The 18,079-nt window shown below is 44.7% G+C and overlaps 2 protein-coding genes across 7 annotated transcripts in view; one reads left to right on the top strand and one right to left on the bottom strand.

The window, feature by feature from the left end:
* LOC137097878 (DCN1-like protein 3) overlaps positions 1 to 4,157 on the bottom strand; it is a 51,608-nt gene extending 47,451 nt beyond the window's left edge. For 3 of the 5 annotated variants that reach the window (XM_067473209.1, XM_067473211.1, XM_067473212.1), the window contains exon 1: positions 3,757 to 4,132. The gene's annotated coding sequence lies outside the window, so the exon portion shown is untranslated. Of the gene's footprint in view, positions 1 to 3,756 lie in introns of all 5 variants that reach the window. The other 2 variants (XM_067473210.1, XM_067473213.1) reach the window with 2 other exon arrangements.
* A 12-nt stretch (positions 4,158 to 4,169) lies between these two features.
* On the top strand, positions 4,170 to 17,309 carry LOC137094708 (LYR motif-containing protein 1). 2 transcript variants are annotated; one of them, XM_067473214.1, is made up of 4 exons: positions 4,170 to 4,262; positions 14,046 to 14,204; positions 14,707 to 14,799; positions 16,985 to 17,309. In XM_067473214.1, the coding sequence occupies exons 2-4, from the start codon at positions 14,046 to 14,048 to the stop codon at positions 17,099 to 17,101; spliced, it is 369 nt and encodes a 122-aa protein (XP_067329315.1). In that variant the 5' UTR covers positions 4,170 to 4,262; the 3' UTR covers positions 17,102 to 17,309. The 2 variants fall into 2 exon arrangements, with proteins under 2 accessions (XP_067329315.1, XP_067329316.1); XM_067473215.1 differs by lacking the exon at positions 4,170 to 4,262 and adding an exon at positions 4,489 to 4,552.
* Positions 17,310 to 18,079: the final 770 nt, after the last annotated feature.

Genomic DNA, 18,079 nt, shown 5'->3' with positions numbered 1-18,079 from the left:
GTGGCTGACACCAGATGAGAAATTTCCTCCTGGGCATGCAGAAGACTGAGCAATTTGGAAGGTGTTGAACAGACTGCACTCTGGCACCATGAGAACCAGAGCCAATCTTAAGAAATGGAGCCACAAAGTGGAGTCCACGACATATGAGTGTGGAGAAGAGCAAACCACAGACCATCTACTACAATACAGCCTGAGCCCTGCCACATGCACAATGGAGCACCTTCTTATAGCGACACCAGAGGCACTCGAAGTGGCAGGCTTCTGGTTAAAGGACATTTAGCATAATGCCAATTTTTAACTTTGTGGTTTTTTATACATTATAAATGTATTCTCTGTTTGCTTCTGACACAATAAATAAATACATTTGAACCCATGGCTCCGCTGAGTCCATCTCCACATCAAAACACCAGATGAGGTAGAAGTGGGAGCTACTGGCCCTGCTCCCAGGCAGACAGGCTCACCAAGGGCTCTTCCATACAGCTATATAACCCTGGGCAAAAGTATGATAGCTGGCACCCAATGCTGGTGGCACAATGCGGGTCGGAAGTACAGAAGCAAAGTCGTTACATATTTGAACGTGTTTGCTGTCCCCCCTCCCCGCACACACTTTCTGGCAAACTATCTTGCCACAACTCTGTCTCTCATTCGCTGTGCTCTCTCGGCACTGAGTCCCGGCTATCATACTTTTGCCTAACCCAGAATATCAAGGCAGATAATCCACAATATCCGCCTTGAACCAGGTTATCTGAGTCCACACTGCCATATAATCCCTTTCAATGTGGATTGGCCTTCTGTCTGTCTGGCCTTCCACGGTTGCTTGCCATTTGACAAGGCTGCTTTCAGTCACACACACTTACTTGGATTTGTGTCTCATGCTACTTCATCACACTAGAGCAGTGGTTCTCAACCTGGGGTCCCCAGATGTTTTTGGCCTACAACTCCCAGAAATCCCAGCCAATTTACCAGCAGTTAGGATTTCTGGGAGTTGAAGGCCAAAAATATCTGGGGACCCCAAGTTGAGAACCACTGAATCATAGAATCATAGAATCAAAGAGTTGGAAGAGACCTCATAGGCCATTCAGTCCAACCCCCTGCCAAGAAGCAGGAATATTGCATTCAAATCACCCCTGACAGATGGCCATCCAGCCTCTGTTTAAAAGCTTCCAAAGAAGGAGCCTCCACCACACTCCAGGGCAGAGAGTTCCACTGCTCAACGGTTCTCACAGTCAGGAAGTTCTTCCTCGTGTTCTCCTCTCTTGTAGTTTGAAACCATTGTTCCATGTCCTAGTCTCCAAGGAAGCAGAAAACAAGCTTGCTCCCTCCTCCCTGTGGCTTCCTCTCACATATTTAGACATGCCTATCATATCTTCTGCCAACCTAGCAGTTCGAAAACATGCAAATGTGAGTAGATCAATAGGTACCCTCAGGTGGGAAGATAACGGCGTTCCATGCAGTCATGCTGGCCACATGACCTTGGAGGTGTCTACGGACAATGCCGGCTCTTCGGCTTAAAAATGGAGATGAGCACCACACCCCAGAGTCAGACATGACTGGACTTAATGTCAGGGGACAATCTTTACCTTTATCATATCTCCTCTCAGCCTTCTCTTCTTCAGGCTAAACATGCCCAGCTCCTTAAGCCGCTCCTCATAGGCTTGTTCTCCAGACCCTTGATCATTTTAGAGATCAAGAGAATGAATCCACTTTGAACCCGGTTTCTGCCTCGTGCAGAATTCTGGGGTTTGTTGTTTAGTGAGGCTGTCAAAGGCTCCTCCCTTAAACTGCAAACCCCAGAATTCTGCAGGAGGCAGAAGCCGGATTTAAAGTGGATTCATTCTTTAGTGTGATGAGGTCCCTTGTGAGGAAGCTGGGCTTGAAACAACCCCCTTTGACATCTCAGAGGCCCAAGTTGTGGCCATGCCAGTTGAGGCTGCTGGGAGTTGCAATCCAGCAGCACTATTATTTATTTATTTATTTTATTTGTATACCGCTCTTCTCAGCCCTTGGGCGACTCAGAGCGGTTTACAACAGTTTAGGTATACAGGATACAAAATCATTATGCATTTAAAATACAGAAGCATCACAAGTCATTAACATCATTAACATAGACAACAAAACATCAATACATCAATATAACAAATCCATCCGGTCTAGTCGGTGAAATCAGAATCTAAAACTCGTTGTCCGTTATTCCGTGTTCCAATAATCAGTTAATCAATCACACTGCTTAGTCGAATGCCTGTTCAAACATCCAGGTCTTTACTTTCCTCCGGAATGCCAGCAAGGAAGGGGCCGATCTAATATCTGCAGGAAGGGCGTTCCACAGCCGAGGGGCCACCACTGCGAAGGCCCTGTCTCTCGTCCCCGCCAGGCGTGCTTGTGAGGCCGGCGGGATCGAGAGCAGGGCCTCCCCGGACGATCTTAATGTCCTAACTGGTTCATAGGAGGAGATGCATTCGGACAGGTAGGTCGGGCCAGAACCGTTTAGGGCTTTAAAGGCTAAAGCCAGCACTTTGAATTGTGCCCGGTAGCAAATTGGCAGCCAGTGGATCTGGCGCAACAGAGGAGTGGTATGCTCCCTGAGTGCTGCTCCTGTTAGCAACCTGGCTGCCGATCGTTGGACCATTTGAACCTTCCGAGCAGTCTTCAGAGGCAACCCCACGTAGAGAGCGTTGCAGTAGTTTAAACGGGATGTGACTAGAGCATGGACTACCGTGGCCAGGTCAGGCTTCCCAAGGTACGGGCGCAGCTGGCGCACTAGCTTTAATTGTGCGAATGCTCCCCTGGTCACCGCTGAGACCTGGGGTTCCAGGCTCAGTGACAAATCCAAGATCACACCCAAGCTGCGAACCTGTGTCTTCAGGGGGAGTGCGACCCCATCCAACACAGGTTCTAACCCTATACCCTGTTCGGCCTTGCGACTGTACTTATTTATTTATTTATTTCCAGCACTTATACCCCGCCCTTCTCACCCTCAAGGGGGGACACTCAGGGCGGCTTACACAACGAGGCACCATTCCGCTCCCATACAATTACAGTTATACAAAATGACAATCATAATTGAAACAATTATCCATGTTTTGAGTTTTCTCCTAAAGGAGAGGAGTGAGTTTGCTGTTCTGATTTCCCCGGGGAGCGAGTTCCACAGGCAGGGGGCCGCCACCGAGAAGGCCCTGCTCCTCGTCCCCGCCAACCTCACTTGTGACACTGGCGGGGTCGAGAGCAGGGCCCCCCCGGCCGATCTTAAACTCCGGGGTGGGACGTAAAGGGAGATCCGTTCGGACAAGTACACTGGGCCAGAGCCGTATAGGGTTTTGTAGGTCAAAACCAGCACTTTGAATTGTGCTCGGAATTGGATCGGCAGCCAGTGGAGCTGGCACAACAGGGGGGTGGTATGCTCCCTGCATGCCGCTCCGGTGAGCAATCTGGCTGCCTCTTGCTGAACTAGCTGAAGTTTCCGAGCAGTCTTCAAAGGCAACCCCACGTAGAGTGCGTTGCAGTAATCTAATCGGGATGTAACAAGAGCGTGGACCACCGTGGTCCACCGTAGAAGGTCCTGGAGTGCCCTAAAGAAGAGGGGAGGAAGCTTTCTCCAATAACACACTCTTTAAGGCAGTGGTTCCCCAGATGTTTTGGCCTTCAACTCCCAGAAATCCTAAACTGGCTGGGATTTCTGGGAATCGTAGGCCAAAACACCTGAAGACCCACAGGTTGAGAACCACTGCTCTGAGGGGCAAACCTTGCCTAGGTACTCACCTTCTGAGAGGAAAAGGGACCCTTCCCTGATACGAGAGATCTATCCGTCGAAATAGTGTGACATTCTCTGTTCTGGGCCCGGGTTCCCCTCAGCTGGGCCAAGAGGGGCCTCGCAGAACTGCTCCCAAGTCCCCTCAGAGAGCTAACTTCCTTCCTCCCTCCTGCCTCCGCCTTCCAGCTGAGGGGAAGGGAGCTTCCGCGGGAGGCGAGGGGCAGAGCAAGGCAGGGAGGCGGCGGAGGGGCCCCGAGAGCGGCGTGTGAGGAGAAAGGCGGCCCAGCCCCGAAGCGGACGGCGAGAGAGAGGGTCCAATTCACTCACCCCGTCCACACCAGGCGCCTGCCTCACAGCAACCAGGGCTCCCACTCCAGCGCAGCCTCCCTGCATCACTTCCGGGGGGTGTGGCCACGCGGGAGAGTCAGCTGGAGGCGCCGTGACGTCAGCGCGCCGCACGCAGCGACTCTCCTCCACCGCCTCCCCTTCTGTATGGCATCTTCTGGCGTCTGAGGTGAGTTGGGTCGAACCATTCCGGTGAAGAGAGAATAACAAGGAAAAGAGGGGAATGTTTAGGGCGGCGGGGAGACAAGGGGCCGTCTTATACAGGCAACATGGAAGGTTTGTAAATGAGAGGCTGTTGATGGCGCTTGCCACCATCCACCCTCCCCCCCCTTTGCCGCATATTGGTACAGTCCGGATGAGCTGCGCATGCGTGCGTCTTGCCCTGGCCGGTAGGGGGCGCTCGAGCTCGCCTGGGGGCTGTCAAAATGGCGGCGCTAAAGAGGCAGCAGGCCTGCACAGGTAGAAAGGCTCCTGCCTGAGGCTTAAGGGCCTACTCTTTTAATGGTGGGGCGGAAAAGGGGTTAATACCTGAATAACCTACACCACTGGAGAAATTACACTGCTTAGCCGGTATTGCACCACCTGACATCCGCCGGGAAGTAGCAGCCAATAGTGAAAGGACCAAGGCAGAGACATCTCCAGCTCATCCCTTGTTTGGGTATCAGCCAGCACGTCAACGACTTAAATCTAGACATAGTTTTCTAAGATCTACAGAGACACTCGCTGGAACACCTCAGCAAGCAAGAGTCCAAAAGTGGCAGGCTCAAACCCAGCACCTCAACCAATGGCTGATACCAAATGAGAGACTCCCTCCTGGGCACACAAAAGACTGGGCGACTTGGAAGGCGCTGAACAGACTGCGCTCTGGCACCACGAGATGAAGAGCCAACCTTCAGAAATGGGGCTACAAAGTGGAATCCACAACATACAAGTGTGGAGAAGAGCAAACCACTGACCACCTGCTGCAATGCAACCTGAGCCCTGCTACATGTACAATGGAGGACCTTCTTGCAGCAACACCGGAAGCACTCCCAAGTGGCCAGATACTGGTCAAAGGACATTTAAAACTACCAAACTCACAAGTTCTGTATTTTTCTGTTTGTTTGCTTTGTTCTGTTAGAAATGTAATATAATGGACTGGTTGCTCTGACACGACAAAAACCTGAATAACACCGGGACTGGCTGAGTGTCAGCTGCGTTAAGATCACTTCTGACCACAAGGTCATGGGTTCGAAGCTAGCCCGGGTCAGAGTGAGCTTCCGACCAATTGTGTAGCTTGTGGTTGACCTTTGCAACCCGAAAGACAGTTGCATCTGTCAAGTAGGAAAATTAGGTAACACTGGGGCGGAAGAGGGGTTAATACCTGGATAACACCGGGACTGTGGTGCAGCTGTCTGAGTGTCAGCTGCATTGAGATCACTTCTGACCACAAGGTCATGAGTTCGAAGCTAGCCCGGGTCGGAGTGAGCTTCCGACCAATTGTGTAGCTGCTTGTTGACCTTTGCAACCCGAAAGACAGTTGCATCTGTCAAGTAGGAAAATTAGGTAACACCAGGCATGTAGCCGGGGGTGGGGGGCTTGATGGGCTTCAGCCCCCCCCCCCCCCCGAAATTCTCATGGTGGTTCGCAAAAAGGCCTTACTGGTGCATTATTTAAACTGTTATGTTTATTCATATCATGATCCAATCACCATACTCAATATATCCCATATGCATGGGGGTATTGGGGTAACGATACAGAAGGTTTGCTAGGGTAGACCTTCTTTCACTCAGACTCAGCCCCCTCCACCCCGAATCAAAATCCTGGCTACGGGCCTGGTGGGACGGAAGAGGGGTTAATACCTGGATAACACCGGGACTGTGGCGCAGCTGTCTGAGTGTCAGCTGCATTAAGATCACTTCTGACCACAAGGTCTTGAGTTCGAAGCCAGCCCGGGTCAGAGTGAGCTTCCGATCAATTGTGTAGCTTGTTGTTGACCTTTGCAACCTGAAAGACAGTTGCATCTGTCAAGTAGGAAAATTAGGTACCACCTATGTGTGGGGAGGCTAATTTAACAAAATTTATGAGGCTATAAAAAAGACTCCAGCAAAAGCATCCGGGGAATGTGGAAGTACTTCATCAGCGTCGCAGATGGATGATGAAAGCGACAGCTCCCCTGGCAGCCAGAAAAAGTTAAATAGCCTCTGACTATTTCTGTTGTGTGTCTTTGGTATTGAATGTTTGCCATATATGTGTACATTGTAATCCGCCCTGAGTCCCCTGCGGGGAGAGAAGGGCGGAATATAAATACTGTAAATAAATACTTGACAAACAACACTTCTTTTTGTGCCCTCTTCCACACAAACTTTTGGATCATCATAAATTGTGGTAAGTTCTGTGTGGATCAGCATAGATTGTGGTGGTATGGGGATGATATGCCAGCAAATATGGAAAACACAAGAATGGCCATCAGACTGGAAAAAAATCAACTTATATCCCCATAGCAAAAAAAAAGGGAAATGCTAAAGACTACATGGACTTCACCAGATGGTCATCGCCGGAATCAGATTGACTACATCCTTTGCAGCCAACGGTGGCAATCCATCCAGTCGGTGAAAACAAGACCTGAGGCTGACTGTAGTACGGATCACAAACTTCTTATTGCACAATTTAGAATAAAACTAAAGAGATCAGGAAAAACACACAGAACAGTTAGATATGATCTCACTAACATTCCTAGCAAATATGCAGTGGAAGTGAAGAACCGATTTGAAGGACTAGATTTAGTAAATAGAATCCTAGAAGAACTATGGACAGAAGTCCATGACATTGTTCAGGAGGCGGCAACAAAGTACGTCCCAAAGAAAAAGAAAACCAAGAAGGCAAAATGGTTGTCTGCTGAGACACTGGAAGTAGCCCAAGAAAGGAGAAAAGCAAAAGGAAACAGTGATAAGAGGAGATATGCCCAGTTAAATGCACAATTCCAGAGGTTAGCCAGAAGATATAAGGAACTATTTTTAAACAAGCAATGCATGAAAGTGGAAGAAGACAACAGAATAGAAAGGACAAGAGACCTCTTCCAGAAAATTAGAAACATTGGAGGTAAATTTCAGGCAGAAATTGGCATGATAAGAAACAAAGATAGCAGGGACCTGACAGAAGCTGAAGCGATCAAGAGAAGATGGCGAGACTATACAGAAGATCTGTATAGGAAGGATAATGATATCGAGGATAGTTTTGATGGTGTGGTGAGTGAATTAGAACCAGACATCCTGAGGAGTGAGGTTGAATGGGCCTTAAGAAGCATTGCGAACAACAAGGCAGCAGGAGACGACGGGATCCCAGTTGAACTGTTTAAAATCTTGAAAGATGATGCTGTCAAAGTGATGCATGCCGTATGCCGGCAAATATGGAAAACACAAGAATGGCCATCAGACAGAAAAATCAACTTATATCCCCATACCAAAAAAAGGAAATGCTAAAGACTGCTCAGACTTTCGTACAGTGGCCCTTATTTCTCATGCCAGTAAGGTAATGCTCAAGATCCTGCAAGGAAGACTCCAGCAATACATGGAGAGAGAGTTGCCAGATGTGCAAGCTGGGTTTAGAAAAGGCAGAGGAACAAGAGACCAAATTGCCAATATCTACTGGATAATGGAGAAGGGCAGGGAGTTTCAGAAAAACATCTATTTCTGTTTTATTGACTGTTCTAAAGCCTTTGACTGTGTGGATCATAATAAATTGTGACAAGTTCTTGGTGGTATGGGGACACCAAGTCACCTTGTCTGTCTCCTGAGGAATCTGTATAAGGACCAAGTAGCAACAGTAAGAACTGACCATGGAACAACAAACTGGTTCAAGATTGGGAAAGGAGTACGGCAGGGCTGTATCCTCTCACCTGACATATTCAACTTGTATGCAGAACACATCATGCGACGTATGGAATTTGATGAATCCTAGGCTGGTGTTAAACTGGCTGGAAGAAACTTCAACAACCTTAGGTATACAGATGATACCACTTTGATGACCGAAAGCGAGGAGGAGCTGAGGAGCCTTCTAATCAAGGTGAAAGAAGGAAGTGCAAAAGCTGAGTTGCAGTTAAACATAAAAAAACCAAGATTATGGCAACCATACTGATTGATATCTGGCAAATAGAGGGAGAAAACATGGAGGCAGTGACAGACTTTGTATTTCTAGGAACAAAAATTACTGCAGACTGCAGCCTGGAAAGCAGAAGACGTTTACTTCTTGAGAGGAGAGCAATTACCAATCTCAATAAAATAGTGAAGAGTAGAGACATCACACTGGCAACAAAGATCCATATAGTTAAAGCAATGATATTCCCTGTAGCAACCTATGGATATGAGAGCTGGACCATAGGGAAGGCTGAGCAAAGGAAGATAAGACGCTCTTGAACTGTGGTGCTGGAGGAAAATTCTGAGAGTGCCTTGGACCGCAAGAAGATCAAAACAGTCCATACTCCAGGAAATAATGCCCGACTGCTCAGTCGAGGGAAGGATATTAGAGGCAAAGATGAAGTACTTTGGCCACATAATGAGAAGACAGGAAAGCTTGGAGAAGATAGTGATGCTGGGGAAAATGGAAGGAAAAAGGAAGTGGGGCTGACCAAGGGCAAGATAAATGGATGTTATCCTTGAAGTGACTGGCTTGATCTTGAAGGAGCTGGGATGGTTACAGCTGACAGGGAGCTCTGGCATGGGCTGGTCCATCAGCTCACAAAGAGTCAGAAACGACTGAATGAATAAACAACCACAACAAACCATACAAACATTAAAAGTGGAACCTGACTCCTGATTCCTGTGAAATGAATTATAGCCTTCCTTCTTTGATTGTTGTCCAAGGCATGGAAGAAGTTCCTTGTCTTTGGAACTTCGGGTTCTCAGTCTTGTTTATAAAGCTATTGTCTTTCCAACTCTGTTGTTCGCCTGCAAAACATGGACCACCTATGAACATCACTCTCGACTTCTGGAAAGATTCCATCAGTGCTGCCACTGAAAAATCCTACAAATCTCATGAGAAGAAGACAGCCAGACAAATATCAGTCTTCTAGAAGTAGCATAGCCCACCATCATGTAGGCCATGATCCTCCACTATTTCATTTACTGACCAAATGCTACATTGTCCTACGGCCCCATCACTATCTCCCAAAACTCTTACTGTACTCTGCTCAAGAACAAAAAATGAAATGTTGGTGGACAGCAAAAGAGATTCAATGATAGGCTTAAAGCTAAGCTTTAAAAATGTGGCATAGACACTGAGAGAGAACTGGGAAGCCCTGGCCCTTAAGCTGGAGGTCAGCTGTTACCAACAATTTTGTGGAATTTGAAAAGGCTCAAATGAAAGGCAAAGGGAAGAAACATCCCAAGAGGAAGAAGGCACATCAAGCAAACCCTTCCACCTGGAAATGTATGTCCTCACTGCAAAGGTGGCTCCTATGCTTTCAATGATTATGTAACAATAAAAATGTCAACAGGTGCCACAAGCAGCACCTACTGAAATGCCCTCTTCTACACAGCCATTATTTCACCTGGCAACTCTATTCAGACTATGTGTCCCACAATTTCCTGCTTTTTGGAATTTATAATACCTGGAGGCCCCTGTTCCCCACTCTGGAATTGTTCTCTAGAGAAGACGGACACATCAGTTGTTGTGCTAGGGCTTGAAACTGAGGGGTGGGGCCTGGCTGCATTTCTTTGGTGTGGCAGACCCCCCCCTCCCCCCAATTTCAATGTGGGTAAAATCAAGCGATCTAAGGGAATCAAGACATTTGTCCTATATAACCAGGTGTTTCCCAAACTCTGGTCATCCAGGTATTTTGGACTTCAGCTCCCAGACACTTGATTATTAATCGAGGCAGCTCAGGGTTCTGGGGGCTAGAATCCAAAATACCTGGAGAACTAGAGTTTGGGAATTACTGATCCTACCAATGTTGATTGCTGCGGTTTGTGTAGCTTTCTTGTCATAAGCATTTTGAATACAAATGTCAGGCAAGTGGTCACGGTGAAATCATTCAGTGTTTAAAGACTTGGGTACCTAAAGCAATACCTCTCCATAAAAATACAGTACAATTCCTCTATCCACTTGACTGGTGTCCACAGTTCCATTTATGCACATATGGCAAAATACATCCTGTGTAGGCATTTTCGGAGTCCAGTAGGACTCTGGTACTCCTGGGCTGGAAGCCCTTCACTTCAATAGCATTCTCTATTGTCCACAGTTTTACATATAAACACGGGCTCCGGGGGCATATCCCTTATGGATATTGAATCCTAAGATATGCATCTGCCCAAGATTTAAGGCTTTGGGGGCACTGGATTGAGAAAGACAGGCTTTGAAATCCATAGCTGCAGAAATTCTACAACAAGCCCAGGGCTTTTTGATGTTTACCTTTTAGCACGCCTGTGTAACATGCAACTGACACAAGCTTGCCAAATACACTGGATCCTTTGAAACCTATTGTATTCTCATTTGGCTTTATACTTGGGGCACGAATCCTTGGCTATTTCATCCTTGCACATGAGAAAATGAAGTAATTTCTCCCTGCTGCGCGGAAACATGGATATTGCCTTACAGTATTTTCCCTGTATTCAAATGTCCAAATATGTTGGAGACTATTCTGCATAGAAAACATGTATTTTATGAACAGGAAATGTGTTTTCTGTGCAGAGAATAGGTGTTAGGTTAAAAGAAATATGTTCTTATCCAGAATAATTATATCACAACACATTTTAAAATACTTGGGAGGAAATTGAGTAGGCTTCTCCCTTAAACTGTCTTTCAGCCTGGGAACAAATATTCTTTTCATTATAGTATCCATTTCAGCCATTGAAGTCAGACTCTTGCTCCTCTTTATGTCCAAATTCAGGTAAAGAACACATGCACACATAGGAGATAAGCTTGTAATGCCCTCCCAATCCCTGTGCTGTTAAACCATATTGACTGTTGCCCAAGACGGGAAATAAATTTGGGGAGTAGAAGCCTGCAATGGGCTGAAGAGATCTTTTCAAAGAGGTAGCAAATCCTGCCTCAGTGTCACAGAACCTGAGCACACAACAGTGTTTGGTTTTCCTTTTAGGAATACTATACATCTGCCTCAGATGTCAGTCTACTGGCTGTCTTTGCTGATGTCACTTCAGAGATGAATTTGACCCAGTGACTTGTAGTTATTGCAGCTGGAGACCTTGTGGCATAAACAATCCTTTGCCACCTTTTCCCAGCTGCAGAACAATTGGGGGTTATCACTTCAGCTAAATGTTATAATTTAGTGCTGAAGACAGCAAAATAAGAATGCTGCAGTGTGTGCATTTGGAACAGGAGCTCAAGGATAATAAAAATAGACACTGAGTTTGAAGGTTAGTATAATACACTCCAGAGTGGATAGATACCTTGGAATTGAGATCTAAATTGAAATCAACTTCAGTGATCATGGATCAATCAGCCTGTCTTAGCCTGACCTACTTTGGAGGTTTGGTGTGAAGACAACAAGAAGGAAGACCATCTATGCCAGCCTGAGTTCCTCAGAAGAAAATTGGGATTATCAGTGCTGCAAATCAGTAAATATTGGACATATCCACACTGCTCAGTTATAGCAACTCCTAACACTTTAAGCTTGGAGAAGATAATGATGCTGGGGGAAATGGAAGGAAAACGGAAGAGGGGGCGACCAAGGGCAAGATGGATGGATGTTATCCTTGAAGTGACTGGCTTGACCTTGAAGGAGCTGGGGGTGGCAACAGCCAACAAGGCGTGATTTTAATACTGAATGCAATGTTTTATATGTTTTAATGTGCATTTAATTTGGGCTGGTCCATAAGGTCACGAAGAGTCAGAAATGACTGAACAAGTAAACAACCACAACAAACCATACAAACATTAAAAGTGGAACCTGACTCCTGATTCTTCTGAACTGAATTATATCCTTCCTTCTTTGATTGTTTTCCAAGGCATTTTTTTATCGTGTCAGGAGCGACTTGAGAAACTACAAGGCATGGAAGAAGTTCAGTCAGAAGCGACTGGATGAATAAACCACAAAAACTTCAACAGTCATGGCTCTGCCTTGTAGAATACCGGAACTTGTAGTTTGGAGAGAGACTTTGAATTTTAGAACACTCCTCTGAAGTGCAGCAGTAGACATATCTGAGAGAGAATTTTGAATAATTCACCCAATTACAAATCCCAGTATTACATGAAACAGAGCCATAGAAATTAAGTGTATCAAAATACCATAATATTGTAACATTAATACCTACATACTATGTCAAGCCTACTAAAGTCTTTCCTTCACTTATAAATTATGACAGGGAAAGGCAAGTCCAATGCCCCCCTGTTCCTGGAAATTGAAAGTTGAAGCTTGCAGAAGAGCAATAGAAACCATCAGGAAGCTATCAGATTGCCTATTCCTGCTGGAATCTGTCCCTTTGCTGGCAATTCACTGGGCAAGGAGCAAGATGGATATGAAGGCAAAAGGAAGCTGGAGAAACCTGTTACAGAGTTTATTTCTACCCACCGTGGCCTTGCAAAGCCTCAGTGGTTTCCCCTACCAAAATGTGGCCCTTGACCAGGAAAAAGTAGAGATTTTGCAGGTAACCCAACAGCCAACTGAGCTTGAAAGCTAAAAATGTGTTCTAGAGATGACATGACATCAGAATGGCTGGCTCAGTCACTACACTGACAAATCGGCATAAAAATAACACCAACCTCCCCCTCCAGCCTCCCAAAGCCATCAACATCTATTTAAACATTTGCCATCTGTTCCCCTTAAACAACAATTGGTAGTCTTCTGCTCAGAAGAGTCAGAAAGAGAGCATTATGTCCACTTAGGAGGCAGCCGCTGAATTGACAGGCTACAAAAACAGCCCTTTGCTCACAGAAAACATTGACATGGAAAGATCAGCAGCTCCAGACAACAGGAGAGGGTCTGTTCTGGGTTGTAGGATGGTTGTGAGTGACTGTTTTGTGTGTGGGCAGGCTTCCTCCCCCGGCCATTGGACTGTTGGCCTGGATCCAGTGCATCCTCTGCACAAGTGGAAAGCACATCTGCTCCCATTTAGTGTGGGCTAGGCTCTCTCCAATTTTTGGCCATTTTTTTTCTTTCCCACCATTTGGTTTCAGAACTAAAGATTTGTAAAAAGCAGTCCAAGACATGTGTATACAGAATTAAGCCCCACATTCATTTGCAAACCTGGCCGTGCCATATCTCACCTCTAACTCCAGTTCATGGACAACAGCAAAAATGTATTGTCGAAGATTTTCATGGCTGGAATCACTAAAGTGTTGTGTGGTTTCAGGATCCTCTAAAGATGCCATCCACAGATGCAGTCAAAACATCAGGGAAAAAATGCTGCTGGAACACAACCATATTGCCCGGAAACCACACAACACTCCAACAAAAAATCACTGGACTTAATCTAGATTTTCAGAGAATTCCTCTGTTTACATGTGCCACCCTCATTGCAGGAATTGTCCATGTATTCTTTCTGTTCCATTACTCTTCAACCAGCTGAGTTAAGATTTTACTTTCAATCCATTTTTTAATATTCCCTAGCAGATAATTTGTCTTTTCACCTGGAAATTGCCTTCTCTGTGACCTACTTATTTGCCATGTACACTTTTTGTTCACATCTCCTTGCCCTGCTGGCTGTTTGGGTGGGAAAGTTGGTGCTTGGAATTGACTGAGCCCGAGTTTCAAACCAAAGATTTGTGCATGTTTGAATATTTACCATGCACCACACCCCCATCCTTCTATTGGTGCATGGTAAATCATAACTGGAGATTATAGAAGTTGGCAGATAATAGTGCTTTGCTGCCTCTTCTGGTTCTTTTTGTGCTCAGCCAGAGAGCCAATAAAATGTTTGAAAACTAATTAAGGCGTGTGTGAAAATGTCCCATCTGTTTGGAGGGTCTGATTTTCTCTGGACTCAAATGTTTATGGGTTATGTTCCCATTTCTCTAGATGACGCCAGTCTCCCGTCAAGAAGTTCTTGGCCTTTACCGTAAGATATTCCGCATCGCCAAAAAATGGCAGTCGGCATCTGGGCAGATGGAAGAGACCATAAAAGAAAAACAGTATATTATAAATGAAGCCAAAACATTATTCCAAAAGAATAAAAATGTGAGTGTATGCTAGGCTTTGTGTGTTGTTGAATAATTGCAGCTTTGCATTCAAATTTTGGTTCTTGTGATCAAGAGAATGGTTTTCTCACAGATGATGGACACATGAGCCTTTATACAAGCTGCTCCTTCTTTTGATTCTTCCAGATGAGGCAGGATGTTGTAGTCAGAGCTTTATTCCTTGGCCAGAATGTGATAGGACAGTTAAATGGCCATATAGCCTACTTGACCGAATATAGTCTTTGTATTTCAAGAATTCTCTATTTGAAGGGCTGTCCAGTCCAAATCCATTTTCAAAGTAATCCATTAGAAGTATTTTGGATAATTACTTGTGAACCTCTTCTTGTTCACTACTTTCAATAGAAAAAAAAATTAAGAAAGAAGAAATACCTCAGTGAGTAAATTGTCTACAAAGTAACTCAGAGAACAGAGTAATTTTGGTTCACTGGGCTATTTGCTGCACTTATCTGTTTAACTTTTCTCCTCCTGTTTTGTATGTTCAGCTAACAGATCCTGAATTGATCAAACAATGTATAGAAGAGTGTCAGGCAAGAGTAGAGATCGGGCTACACTACCGCATCCCATATCCAAGGCCTGTAAGTTGGAATTTCAGAGGAGTGAATCTATTCATTTCAGGGCTCATCCAAGACCTTTTGATCCCAGTGGCAGATCAGCTCACGAGGTTTCCCCAATTCAAGTTTTCTTGTTTTTAGTAATACTTAATTAGCTAACATCTGCATACTATAACCCTTTAAATGGATAATGGATACTATGTACAAAACATAACACACACTACCAATTACTAACCAGTTATCTGCTAACTTTTTTTTCTGTGCCCGGATATTTTACCATCCTGTGGGAGGCTTCTCTCACGTCCCCGCATGGGAAGCTGGAGCTGACAGGTGGAAGCTCATCCCGCTCCAAAATTCAAACCGCCAACCTTTCGGTCAGCAGTCCTACTGGCACAATACACACAACTATATAGTAAATACAGTAAAAGACGCAAAATATAGAAAATAAGTGAATTAAAAGTTGATTTCTAACTTTTCTACCTATGGTGTATGATGTTAAATCCTGCTTCTCCTACATTTGTATTGCTTCAAACTCCTCATTCTAAACTATTAATTCTGGAACCCCACAGTTAATATTTTCTCACTTTTTTCTTACAAAAAAGCAATTGCAGGTTCTCAATTTTCATAAAACCCCTAGTCTTCCTGGGGGTGATTAGCTGTTCCTGATTGTTTCTTTTCTGGAGTTCCCCTGTGTTTGAAATTGTCCACAAGCATGTGGACAATTTCAACAGAAAGGAAGAAACCATGAAAATGAACAAAATGTGGCTACCAGTATTTAAAAACCTCTAAAATTGTAACAGTAAATAAAGAACAAAACTCAAACACAGGGGAGTCCAGACAAGAAACAATCAGGAACAGCTAATCACCTCTCAAGAAAGGATTCCCCCAGGCAGTAACAAGCCACACCTAAAAACTTTCAGGCCATCAAATGCTAATCAAGGTGGCCAATTGAAACATTCACACCTAACTCCAACAGACAAGTGTTCTTTCTCCAACTCTGGACATTCCACAGATATATAAACCCAATTTTCCAAGTTTCCAACAGTCCTCACAACCTCTGAGGATGCCTGTCATAGATGCCGGCGAAACATCAGGAGAGAATGCTTCTAGAACATGGCCATATAGCTCGAAAAACCTACAACAACCCAGACTGAAATTTAATTTATGTTATGATCCTAAGGAGAATTTTTATAAAGTGATGTAATCTTGGTATCTGGCTACAGAGGGAAAAAATCTATAAAAAAGTATAAAGTTCAGGAGGTCCTATTACTCCCCACTATCAGTTGCCTAAATTGGTTGTCTCATTCTATCTAATAGTAGGCCAGCTCTGATTTGTATCCAATACGTGGGAGACATAACCAGCAGAAGAGTCTCATTTGCTTCTCTTTAGAGTCATCTTGCAATTAGAGTTTAGCCCATGAGTCACGCTGAGTCAGGTCTGTAATCTTCAAAGCAGTCCCACTTTTAAGAATCATTGAAATTATGTCTTTCATCTTTCCTTAAAGAATCAAGATGGTAATGCGATATTTGTTTACGATGAAGCATTGATTCTTAAACTTTTGAGATTTAAAATAATAATTACTGGCCTTCAGTTGCTAACAAATCACCAGTGATTCACCATTCATATTCCTGCAAACGGCATACAATACAGTGGTAACATTGCAAACCTATACCTGCTCCTTCCTTATCCGTGCAGAATACTTCCCATGGTGCACCCAAAGACAAATAGCCTTGCGATTCGACATATAGTTACTAAATAGTAATGGGTCTTCTCCAGCTTGGCATAATCCAGGTGTATTGAACTTTATCTCCCACCCATCCTGTCATCCTAACTATAAGCTGCTGTTTTAACATTTCTCTGCCTTGAATTTCCCATCATTCAGTATCAATAGATGGCCCCAGTTTCTAGTATTATTAGAAAGGAATGAAATGTTTCCCGTTCCAGCCTCTCTTCGCCATGCATATTTTCACACACCTTTATTGTATCTCTCCATTTTTAATAAGCAACAAAGCTCCAAACTTTGGGGGCAGCTCCAGCCCCTCAACAATTTTGATGGTTCTTTTCAGAATGCTTTCCTGCTCTAGAAGCCTCATGAGAAAAAGGGTAGAAGACACAAAAAGTAAAAGCTCAGCATCCTCACCTGTCATTTCTTCTGCTTCCACATTGGGTGTTGTTTAATTAATTTGATTTCCTTCTTGGCACATGCAGATTCACCTGCCTCCCATGGGCCTTGCTCAGCAACAAGGCCGAGCCTTTCGACATCAAGAGAAGCTGAGGAAACTCTCCAAACCGGTCTACTTGAAATCCTATGATGAAGTCTCATAACCCAAGGGCAGACTTTTGCCCCCGTCACCCTGGACTGCTTGGCAGATGGATTTCACTTCTAAACAGAACTGGGCAGTTAACCCTTCATGATGCATTTCCTCCAAGCCCTAATTGGCAGTAAGTAACAACATAAGGAAACACTTGGATTTGGTAAGAGTCAACCACTGACTCATCAATAAAAGTAAAAAAGTTTGATCATCAAGCACAACGTTGTGAAAACTGTCTGGTAGGCATTATGCAGAAGATGGGTGTATCATAGTATCCCTTAATGTTTACCAAAGTTTCAGTTTCATCTTAGAAGTCTATTGCAGGGTACAGAATGCATACTTCTAGAGTCTATTGAACTGCAACTCCCAATGGTCATACCCAGCTTAGGTAAGTCATAATGGGAGTTGCAGTTCAACAATATCTGGAATTTATTTATTTATTATTTATTTATTTACAGCATTTATATACCGCTTTTCTCACCCCTAGGGGGACTCAAAGTGGTTTACACATAGATAATGGCAAAAATTCAATGCCTTACAACTACAATATTGAAACCATACTTTAAACATAAATCATATTAAAAACAGTACATCATCAAATATCAAAACAGTTATTAAAACCATAAAACAATCTTATCAGTCGAGTCACCGTTCCAGTCCTTGTCCCACTAAAAGCTGCATACATCTATTGTCCGAAGGCCTGGTCCCAGAACGTCAGGAGTGAGGGAGCAGATCTTACCTCCTTTGGGAGTGTGTTCCATAGGCGGGGGGCCACAGCCGAGAAGGCCCTGCTCCCCGTCCCCGCCAGCCGCATTTGCGCTGTTGACGGGAGCGAGAGCAGGGCCTCCCCAGATGATCTTAAATTGCGAGGTGGGACGTAGGGGCAGATGCGTGCAGACAAGTAAGCTGGGCCTGAACCGTATATTTCAATTTCAAATAATAATTACTGGCCTTACAAATCACCTGTAATTTGCCATTCATGTTCCTGCAA

Source organism: Anolis sagrei, chromosome X (genome assembly GCF_037176765.1).
Source record: "Anolis sagrei isolate rAnoSag1 chromosome X, rAnoSag1.mat, whole genome shotgun sequence".
Classification (NCBI taxonomy): Eukaryota; Metazoa; Chordata; class Lepidosauria; order Squamata; family Dactyloidae; genus Anolis; species Anolis sagrei.
Note: the sequence above shows the minus strand (reverse complement) of the source record. Positions and strands in the feature narration are given on the sequence as shown.